Raw genomic sequence first — 11,411 nt, 5'->3', positions numbered from 1 at the left:
AACACACACTTCTTACAACATTGTCACAAAACCCACTAAAAAAAGCACAAGAAAACCAAAAAAGAAAAAATTACTAGAAATACTGCAACAATTAAAGCCAAATAACTTTACAAAATGCAACAAAATACAAAAAGAGAGAGAAAGATTACATACCTGGTTCGAGTAGATGAGAGGAGATGGATGAGAAGAGTGCAAATAGGAGGGAGTTGAGAGAGTGAGAGAATAAAAGAAGAAAGGGAGAAGCGTTTAGTTCTTAAGAGAAGAAAAATGGGGAAAGTAAGAAAGGGGTACGGGTTTAGTTTTAGTGGGGGAATTAGAAAAGGAATTTAAAAAAGAAAAGAAAAATTAAAAAAAAAAAATTAACTAACCTAGGCGATAAAAAATTGAGATCACGCGCGCGTACCGCGCCGCGGTTTGAAGTGAAGAGCGAGAAACAGAATCATCGTGTTTTTTCACCGCGGTCGTGTCGCAGTCCCACCGCGGTCGCGGTGAATCGAGCAGTCCTGAGCAGAATGCTCCTCTTTTACCGACAGTCGAAGTCGTTCCTACCGCTCGTTCGCGGCGCATGTGACGTGCTTTTCTTCTAAGGAAGTTACAAGAAAGAAAAGAAAAACAACAACATTCATGGGTTCCTCACCACGCACGCGCTTGATTTTAACGTCGCGGCACGGACGCAAATAAGCGCCATTAAGGGTTCGCTCACGGCTCTGAAGGTCAAGACAGGCTGAATCTCTACACTATCTTTGGATCATTCAGTAGGCCACATAATAGTTTCAATCTCTGCCCAGTTGACTTCTAAATGTATTGAGAGTCTTGTCTCTGATGGCTAATTCTAAGCGAGCCCGGCTGAGGGGAATACTTCGACCCACTCAAAATGGTCCAAGATCTAATCGTGATTAGACTTACCGGAAATAGCCTTAATCTAGTATAAGCAATACCAGGTCCCCGGGGTTGAAATTCTCGTCCACAATGTTCTTGTCGTGCAATCCTCTTCATTCTTGCTTGTACACTTTGTGCTCTCAAAATGCAAATATCAAAAAACGTCGTCACTCATGCAATGTCTGTGATTCTCGGTTTGTCCCGCAGCCTCATGTCTAGGATTCAGACTGCTCATTGCGCCACCAAGGCTCTATGTTCAGAGCTTCCACTGGCAAGGTGAAAGGCCTTCCCAACACCCAACTTTATGGTGACATACCATTGGTGTCTTTAAAAGCTTCATGCTATGCCTAGAGTGCTCGATCTAGGCTTTTTCGCCTGCAATCAGTTCTTGGTGGCATTTACAGTCTTGGTCATACACACTCATTTATCTCTCTATTAGGACACTTCGACCGTTCCACTGGTCGAGATTTATAGTGGTTGCTACCGTTGTGGCCCACATGGTCATTTGGCTAGCAACTTCTCGAAGGCTCGATTGCAGAAGTGAGCTGCCTCCGTCATCTGTATAGCTCTCGGGTTCCAAAAGCGAGGGTGAGTATATTCTTCTCAAAAAATCCACACCACCTTGCGATCAATTGGTGGGAAGTACTGCAGCTTTCCACCCACTTGGAATACGTAGTCCACAGCACAAGTAATGTACTTATCTGCAAAGGAGCTTGACGAAGGGGCCCCATGAAGTTTAATCCCCCAGACATCGAAGTACTTAACCTCTTGAATTGGGTTCATGGCATCTATTGGCGACGGGAAAGTGTTCCCCGGTGTCGGCTGACCATTCAACGGCCGTGCACCCATTGGAATGGTGCATCTTAAAATTTGTTGGCCAGTTAGGAACCTTCGGCGTCTAGCACTTTCGCAGCCGGTCCTGACTCCTCCGAAAATGTCCTCGCATAATCTGCCGATGCATGACATGCCTGCAAAACAAAGAAATTGTCTATCTCGGGACCACCACCTCCGGATCAGTATGTCATTACATATTTCGACAACAGATAATTCCAATCCCCAATAATACAATGCGGAGTCACAATAAAACTTTTTTTCTTTTGCACGAGAGTAAGGTCATAGGGAACTATACACTCTTGCCAGGTCAATTTGACAAAGTTCTGCATACCAAGGTTATTTCCTCAAGGTTGTAGCGAGTAGTACTCGTCTGGAAAGGTTTCCAGGATATCCTCAGACCTCAACTGAGTTTTCCAGCTCCCTCAAGTCGGTGATAGCATGATCGCTGGACTTGGTATTTCTGTGCCTTACGGCCACGGATTTCAGTCGAACTCTTGCAGTAACACCACCGCAAGAATGCATGCGCAAGTTTGACTCACTTCTGCTCAATCAAGTACCTGAGGAGCTTGCATGATTCAGGTGTATACAGACTTAACTTAAGAGCCATTAGGTATGATTTGAACTTGTCGGAATGCAAACACCACAGCAAGAACAATCCTCCTTTTTCAATCACAAGTGTAGTTCAAGCTAAGTCCATATCAGCGTTTCTATTGGCTATAGTAGATGTTGGAGTTGATTAGCTTGTCTTTTTTCCACCGCTGTCCCGAGCACTGCGCGCCTACTGCATAATCACTGGCGTAGTACACATGAGGTTCGAATGGTGCTGCCCAGGGTCGGGGGCAACAATGATGGGTGCTGTGACTAGCCTCTTTTGCAACTCCTCGAATGCTACCCTGCAATCATCAAAAAACAAGAAAGGGTGATCTTTTTCTAACAACTTACAGAGAGGGTTGGCAATTTTTGAGAAGTCTCTTATGAATCTACGGTAAAAACCGGCATGCCCGAGGAAGCTCCTGATTGCCTTGACTGAAGCGGGGGCTGGCAGCTTTGCTATCACGTCAACTTTAGCACGATCCACTTCGATTCCCTTGATTGATACCCGGTGTCCCAAGACTATGCCCTCTTGTACCATGAAATGGCACTTTTCCCAATTAAGAACCAGGTTAGTCTCAATACAACGTTTCAACACTCGGGTCAGATTTATAAGGCACTCGTCGAATGAGTTTCCCACCACTGAGAAATCATCCATGAACACCTCCATTATGTCCTCGACCATGTCAGTGAATATGACCATCATGCACCTTTGGAATGTGGCGGGTGCATTACATAGGCCAAACGGCATCCTCCGAAAAGCATAAATGCCATATGGGCAAGTGAAGGAGGTCTTCTCTCTGTCCTCTGGTGCAATGGAGATTTGATTGTACCCTGAGTACCTATCCAGAAAACAGAAGTGAGATCTCCCTGCCAATCTGTCAAGCATCTGATCAATGAAGAGAAGTGAGAAGTAGTCTTTCCGTGTGGCCAGATTTAACTTTCTGTATTCCATGCAAATTCTCCAGTCTGTGACGGTTCTTGTAGAGATCAACTCATTGTTATCATTTTTTACCACCGTCATGCCACCATTCTTAGGAACACATTGCACCGGGCTAACCCAGTTGCTATCAGAGATTGGGAAAATAATTCCCGCATCCAACCACTTAATCACTTCCTTCTTCACCACTTCCTTCATGTTGGGGTTCAGCCTTCTTTGGTGCTCCCTGGAAGGTTTGTGTCCTTCTTTCAGCAGAATTTTATGCATACAGTATGCCGGGCTGACCCCCTTAATGTCTGCCATAGTCCACCCAATGGCAGTGTTGCACTCCTTGAGTACTTGTAAAAGTTGTTGTTCCTGCACATCTAACAAACTAGATGAGATAATAACAGGTAATGTGGAGTTAGGTCCTAGGAACTCACACCAGAGATGGGCGGGCAGTGGCTTCAATTCCAGCTTTGGTGGTTCTTCTATGGATGGCTTGGCTGGAGGAGTTTCTCTATTTTCTAAGTGCAGGGGCTCAAATTCAAGAGTTCTATCCCAAATCCCTCTGCCCTCTAAAGCCAACACCCATTCTGCCAACTCTTCGCCACTCACCTCATCTAAATTTACCAGACATGCAGCAAGAGGGTCCTCAATAGTCAACGTTTCATTATCAGCTTCAACGATTACATCCACGGCATCAATAAGAGAGCAATTGGCGAATTCACCCAGTCGCCTCATAGATTTCTGCACATTGAATGTTATCTCCTCATCGTTCAATCTCATTTTGAGCTCCCCAGTTTCACAATCAATGAGAGCTCTCCCTGTGGCCAAGAACGGCCTTCCCAAAATTATGAGAATTTCTTCATCCACCTTGCAATCTAAAATCACAAAATCTGCAGGGAACACAAATTTCCCTACCTGAATCAACACATCATCCAAGATACCAGAAGGTCTTTTTACGGTCCTGTCAGCTAGCTACAACAACATAGATGTGGGTCTAGCTCTTCCAATCCCCAACCTCTTATAAATCGCTAGGGGCATAAGATTTATGCTAGCCCCCAAATCACAAAGTGCCTTGGCAAAAGCAAAGTTACCAATGGTGCAGGGAATTGTGAAACTCCCTGGGTCAGACAGCTTCTCAGCAACTGGTCTAGTCACCACAGCATTGCAAGTCTGAGTAAGAGTCACGATGGCCAAGTCTTGGAAGTTGAATTTTCGGGACATCAAGTCCTTCATCATTTTTGCATAACCAGGCATATCTTTCAAGGAATCAATCAATTGAATATTTACCTGGATTTGTTTTAGCATCTCCAAGAATTTCTTATATTGCTCTTCTTTCTGGTACTTGGCCAACCTCTGTGGGAATGGTGCTGGAGGTCTCTTCTTCCCAATGGTTTGGGACTGCTCTTTGTCAGCTGCCACCTCAACTACCGGTTCCTGGGCTATTTCAGCTTCTTTCTCAGCCTCAATCTGTATGTTATGTTCTTCCTGGGCAGGCTGCACTGTCACCCTTGTCAGTTTCGTTGAATCATCTATCTCAATGGGCACCAGTATAAGTGTCTCAGCCTGTCTTCTTTCTCGGGCCCTCTCTTGCTCCAAGTCTAAATCTCAGCCATTACGTAGACTCACTGCCATCAGCTGCTTCGGGCCTTGATCTTTTGGATTTACCTGCGTGTCTGCAGGCAATGTCCCATGAGGATGATTGTTCAAGGACATCGAAATCTGGCCCATCTGTACTTCAATATTCTTAATAGATGACTCATGTGCATCTACTCTTTCACTGATTTTTGCATTTGACCCAATGACCTACTGCATCATTGCCTCGAGTCTAGCAAACCCATCTTCCTGTCTTCCACCATGCTGGTGCTGAGGAGGATGATAACCCTGCTGCAGATTTTGATTATTATATCCCTGTGTCCTTGGGTAAGGCGCCATATTATTTTGAGGTCTCATACCTCCCATGTTTCCATTGTTGAGCTGTGGCGGGACTAGGCTGTATGGCTGATGTTGTTGGCCCCAATTTTGACCACCCTGTCTCTGGCCTCCATAATTAGACACATAATTCATGTCCTCAGGGTAGTGATGATGATCACTTTCTGCATTCCACTGGTTACCAATTGCTGACTAATGCAGGATGTGCATAAGCCCCCATTGGTAGTATCTATAATGTGTACCTGCTGCTTCTGCCCTGACTCTTCCACCTTTTTGGTTAGTATACTCATCTGTGTCATTAATGTGGCCATGTTTTCAGCAAGAGTGTTGGATGGATCTAAGGGCACTGAGTGAACTACTGGAGTGAAAGGTGCATACCTGATTGTCCAACCCGAATTCTGTGCCATCTTTTCAAGCAGACTCTGGCTTTCTCTCCATGTTTTGCTCAAAAATGCTCCACCAGCTGAAGCATCAACATTACCCTTCACGCCATCTGCCAAACCCATGTAAAATCGCTGCCCCAACATCTGATCTGGAATACCGTGGTACAGACATATAACCAACATCCCTTTGAATCGCTCGCATGTTTCTTGCAGTGTCTCCATTGGTTTCTGTTTGAAACTTAAAATTTCATCAATTTGTTGAGCAGTCTTGTTGGGTGGATGAAACTTGCTCACAAATTGCTTGACTAGTTCCTCCCAAGTCGTTATGGAATTAATGGGGAGTGAGTTTAGCCAAGTCTGGGCAGCTCCTGTCACTTAGAATGGAAACAACAACAGCTTTATTGCTTCCTGATTTACGTTGGGCTGCCTTTGAGTTTTGCATATTGACAAGACATTCTTCAAGTGCTGTTGAGGATCTTCGATTTGTGACCCCGAAAATAGTCCCTTGTTTTGCAACAAGTGCATCATGTTGTTCGTGATTTGAAACGATTCAGCCTGTATCTGCGGGACTAAAATCGTTGTGGCCAAATTTTCTGTTGTGGGTTGTGCCCAGTCATACAGAGCATACTCTGGCACAAGAGGTGCCACTGGCGCTAATGGCGCAGCTGGATCTACCACGTTGTCCCCCATGTCCGGTTTGAATTGTTCAGTTATTTGTTTTTGTTTGTTTTTTCGGTTGGCCCGGTTCAAGGCCTTGAAAACTTTCTCGGGATCTGATAATGCTTCAAATACTTCACCAGTTCTCGATGAGTTTCTAGGCATGCACCTGTACAACAAAGACAACAAACGTTAAAATTTCAATGTAAAGATTGGAAGTAAAGAAAACTTACTACACTAAGAATTTTTGTATTTCTTTCAATTGTAATTGATAACACCGTTAAGTCCCCGGCAACGGCGCCAAAATTTGATCTCTCCCAACTATGCCTTATAAAAAGGACTAAGCGGACGTTGCAAATATAATCTGAGTATTTAGCCCAGAGTCGAACCCACAAGGAATTAACCTATCAATTACTCTTGTTAGACTCACTAAATTCTACGTTATCACCTTCCAAAACGTTTTGAATAACAGTTGAAGATATTTTTACTAACTATAACTGACTGCAATTAAGTAAATAAAGACTAACTATGATTAAGTAATAAACAATTAAGAGAAGGAGCTAAGGTTATGATTTCCCCTATTGATGGAATCCTTCATGTTATGTTTCATATAGATTTGCCTAGCCGTCTCTATCAATCATGAGCACTCTGACTACCGTAAATCTCTCCCGAGTAATCACGACAATTTACTAGACGCACTCTCCCGAGTTACGCTAGCTGGCTTTTATTACAGCTCACGTTAGATTGCACCCAAGGCTTCGTTATCCCTATCCCGCCTTTAAACCCTCAATTATTGATCCCTCATATACTTTGGGAGTGGTGTTATTCAACAATTACCTAAATATGCACTCTCTCCCGAGTAATACATACTAGATAGGCACATTTAATTAAGGATCCTATCAATTAACTACAACAAGAACGTAGTTGAACAAATAAAAAAATAAATCGGCCAAACTATATTAACATAACACGAAGTTCATCCTTCAATATGCTCCATCAAAACCGTAGACAAAGTATTTAGCTACTCATAACAAAGCAAGATGAAATCACTAAAAGTATTCATAATGTGCAAAATAAGATAACAAAGAGAAGATTGAAAAACTCTAATGGTTGATTGCTCTTCTCACACTTGTTCTTGCCTCCAATTTAGTCTAAAAACAAGCTTAACCTTTTCTTGGGCGAGTTTGTTGAGTTTATAAAAGGTTAGGATAAATTTCTCCCGATTTACACTTTAGTCCCAAAATTTCTGGGCAGTTACACAGCCCACCGCGGTCGTAGCAGAACGCGGCGCGACCGCGGTGAAACACAACGATTCTGCCTCACTTTCTTGGCCTACCGCGATCCAGCCGCGGTCGACCGCGGTCGTGGTGGCTTCTTGCCCAGTCCTCCTTTGCCTCTTTCTTGCTTATCTTCGTTTGGGTTCTTCTTTATTGGCCTTATATCCACAGTATTGACTCCAAAACACTGCATAGTCTCTTCCTAACTTGGATTAGTCCCTGCAAAGCAAAAGAACACCAATTAGAGTATTTTGTTATCATTTAGCCTTTAAAACAACAATAAATTATGGTACAATTGGAGTGTAAATAGCGTCTATATAGCCTATTATCACTCCATAGATATCCTAGTGATTTCAAGAACAAGAAAATAAGAGGATGTTTCTATGCTCAAGAAAAACAATGTGAACAACATTGTGAATCATAATGAGAACAACTATGGGAATCTACCCTCAGAAACACAAGGCAACCAGCTGAACTCTGCTACCCTGGCTCAGTTCTTTACTCCAGAACAATACCAGCAAATTCTGCAGATGTTGAACAAGGGCAAGGATACTGAACCTATTGCTAACTCAGCTACTGCAGGGACAGCAGGTATACTACATGCTTTCATGTGTACTTTGGTGGGTCATAATTGGATAGTAGACACAAGAGTATCTAATCATATGGTACATAGTTTAAATCTATTGGATTCCTATGAGGAAGTATCATAGAAGGATAAAAGTAAAGTACATTTGCCTACGAGTGAACAAACTTCTATTACACATACTGGGATCTGTTCTTTCTTCAAAAATAAGAAAATGTAGAATATACTTCATATTCCGGACTTCAAGTATAACTTACTCACAGTGTCTAAAATCACAAAAGAGTAATGGTGTTTGGTGGCATTCTTTCCTGATTTTTGTGTCTTTTAAGAACTCTTCAGGGGGAAGGTATTGGAGATTAGTGGATAAGAACTTGGACTCTACATCCTCAACGCTGCAGACAGACAAATCCCTAAACATCATATACCTCCAATATTGAATACCATTGTTCATACAAATAAGGATGTTAGCCTGAATAATACAAGTCCTTGTAATGATTTCTCTTTGTGGCATAGGAGGCTAGGACATGCTCCTCTGAAGGTACTGCAGAAACTACATAATCTTCATGAGTTACATCTAACTGATCATCAGCATTGTACTGTATGTTCTATTGCAAAGCAATCAAGACTGTCCTTTCCTCTTAGAACCACTTATTTTACTTCTATTTTTGATCTTGTGCAAGCAGATGTTTGGGATCCACATAGACTACAAACTCATGACAGCAAGAGATAATTTTTAACCTTGGTGGATGATTTTTCTAAATATATCTGGATTTTTCTTCTAACTACTTAGGCAGATACTATTATAATATTGAAGAACTTTTTTACAATTGTGTCAAATCGGATTAGGACTGTAGTTAAGTGCCTCAGAACTGACAATGGCGGTGAATTTGTGAATGATCAAGTCCATTCTCTGTTGCAAAGTCTGGGAATCCTTCATCAAAGTTCTTGTGTTTATACACCCAACAAAATAAGGTGGTAGATAGAAGGCATAGGACTATCTTAGATACGGCTAGAGCACTAAGATTTCAAGCATTTATACCTCTGAGATTTTGGGGTGAGTGTATGTCTAGAGCAATGTACTTACTGAATAGATTGCCTACTGGACTTCTTCAAGGCAAGTCTCCATTTGAATCCCTATTTCAGAAGATGCCTTCTATACAACATCTCATAGTGTTTGGTAGCTTATTCTATACCACAAGAGTGCAGGAAGGGGATAAGTTCAGTCTCAGGGCAATCCCAGCAGTCCACATGGGATACTCATCTCTCAAAAAGGCTACATTCTCTATGATCTACACTCCAAGGGCTTTTTTGTCAGTAGAGATGATGTCTTCAAGGAAGATATTTTCCCCTTTAAGCATATGCAGTCTGGAGTTCTCCTTTATTCCTTATACTAGAGTTCACATATGCACAAATTGAAAAGAGTACTGACCACCCTGCAGCAGTCTCAATTTTTTCTACTCCTGGTATTCAGTCTTTGGCTTCTTTTCCTAGTCCTACACATGATGCTCATTCTGCACTAGGCCCCTCTATTTCTCCTTCTGCACCCTCAGCCTTTCCTGAAGGGCTCAGAAGATCCTTAAGGCCTTTTAAACCTCCTATATGGAAAACTGACTATGTAGTCTAGCCCAAGAAAACCACTTGTCACTATCCAGTATCACATCATGTCTCTTATAATCAACTGTTTTCAGACTACATGGCTTCTCTTGCTGCATATTCAGCTATTGTTGAACCTAGAACCTTCAAAGAAGTGGATTCAAGCTATACAAGCTGAGATTTCAACCTTGCAAGATAATAATGCCTGGTCCTTGGTTGATCTGCCTTAAGGAAAAGTTCCTATAAGGTGCAAGTGGGTCTTCAAGTTTAAGTATAAGTCTAATGGTGAGGTGGAAAGATACAAGGCTAGACTAGTAGCCAAAGGCTACAGTCAACAAGAAGGCCTGGATTATACAGAAATATTCTCTCATGTGGCAAAGATGGTCATAGTGAGGGCTGTAGTTGCTCTAGTTGTTGCCTCTAGCTGGTACATTTTTCAGATGGATGTCCATAACAAATTCCTTTAGGGTGACCTTCTAGAAGAGGTCTGCAGCCAAGTTCCCGATGGCATTTCATGCCAGGGGGAGAATCAGAAGGTGTGTAAGCTACATAAGTCTTTGTATGGATTGAAACAAGCACCTAGGTAGTAGAATCTTAAACTAACAGAGGCACTTCTAGACATGGACTTTGCTCAAAGTCACTGTGACTATTCCTTGTTCACCAAAAGGATAGGTGTTGATCTTGAGATCATCTTAGTTTATGTGGATGATTTGTTGGTGACTGGCAGCAATTTACTTCTCATCCAGCAGGTTAGAAAAATATTTGCAGGAGAAGTTCAAAATGAAGGATCTAGGGGAGCTGAAGTTTTTCCTTGGTATTGAATTCTCAAGGTCTAAGGAAGGTATTCTAATGTGCCAAAGGAAATATGCCCTAAAAGTGGTGTCTGAACTTGGCTTAGCCGGAGGAAAACAAGCTCCTACACCTCTTGAGTTTAGTCAGAAACTCACTTATGTTGAATTTGATGAAGTAGTAAAAGATAGTGACTCTGAAGTGTGCAACTTGAAGAGAAGGAAAATTATCAAAGGTTAGTTGGGAGGCTCCTGTATCTAACAATGACAAGGCCAAATATACCATTTGTAGTTCAGCTACTCAGCCAGTACATGCATGCACCTAAAGCTTCTCACATGGAGGCTGCTAGAAGAATAGTGAAATACATCAAGTCTACACCTGGGCTTGATCTGTTTATGCCAAGTGGAAGTTGCAATCGACTAATAGCCTATTGTGATTTTGATTGGGGAGCATGCGTGGAGCTTAGGAGGTCAGTCACTGGATATGTAGTTAAATTTGGAGAAGCACTGATCTCCTAGAAGTCAAAGAAACAAGGGACGGTATCTAGGAGTTCAGCTGAAGCAGAGTTCAGAAGCATGGCAACCACAGTAGCTGAAATTATGTGGCTGGTTGGACTGTTCAAGGAGTTAGGAGTGGATATTGTCCTGCATGTGCCTCTACACTGTGACAGTAAAGCATCAATCCAAATTGCTGCATATCCAATATTTCATGAATGGACTAAGCACATAGATATTGACTATCACTTTGTAAGAGAAAAGCTAGTGCAAGGTCTAATTCAAACTCAGCATGTTGGAACAATAGAACAAATAGCAGATGTGCTGACAAAGGCTCTGTGCAAACCACAACATGACTACTTACTAAGCAAGCTGAGAATGAAGAATGTGTTTCATTCCTTAGCTTGGGGAGGGGGTGTTGAGAGCTATGGGCCCTGCCTATTTAACTAGATTATAGTTAGAAGAGTAGTTAGT

The 11,411-nt window shown here is 42.3% G+C and overlaps 1 protein-coding gene across 1 annotated transcript; it reads left to right on the top strand.

Annotated features, from left to right (window-relative positions):
• LOC109235998 (uncharacterized mitochondrial protein AtMg00810-like) lies at nucleotides 10,035-10,961 on the top strand. The gene is made up of 3 exons (XM_019402236.1): nucleotides 10,035-10,081; nucleotides 10,404-10,678; nucleotides 10,735-10,961. The coding sequence occupies exons 1-3, from the start codon at nucleotides 10,035-10,037 to the stop codon at nucleotides 10,959-10,961; spliced, it is 549 nt and encodes a 182-aa protein (XP_019257781.1).

Source organism: Nicotiana attenuata, chromosome 12, assembly GCF_001879085.1.
Source record: "Nicotiana attenuata strain UT chromosome 12, NIATTr2, whole genome shotgun sequence".
Taxonomy (NCBI): Eukaryota; Viridiplantae; Streptophyta; class Magnoliopsida; order Solanales; family Solanaceae; genus Nicotiana; species Nicotiana attenuata.
The sequence above is the reverse complement of the archived record's forward strand: the minus strand, read 5'-3'. Positions and strand labels throughout refer to the sequence as shown.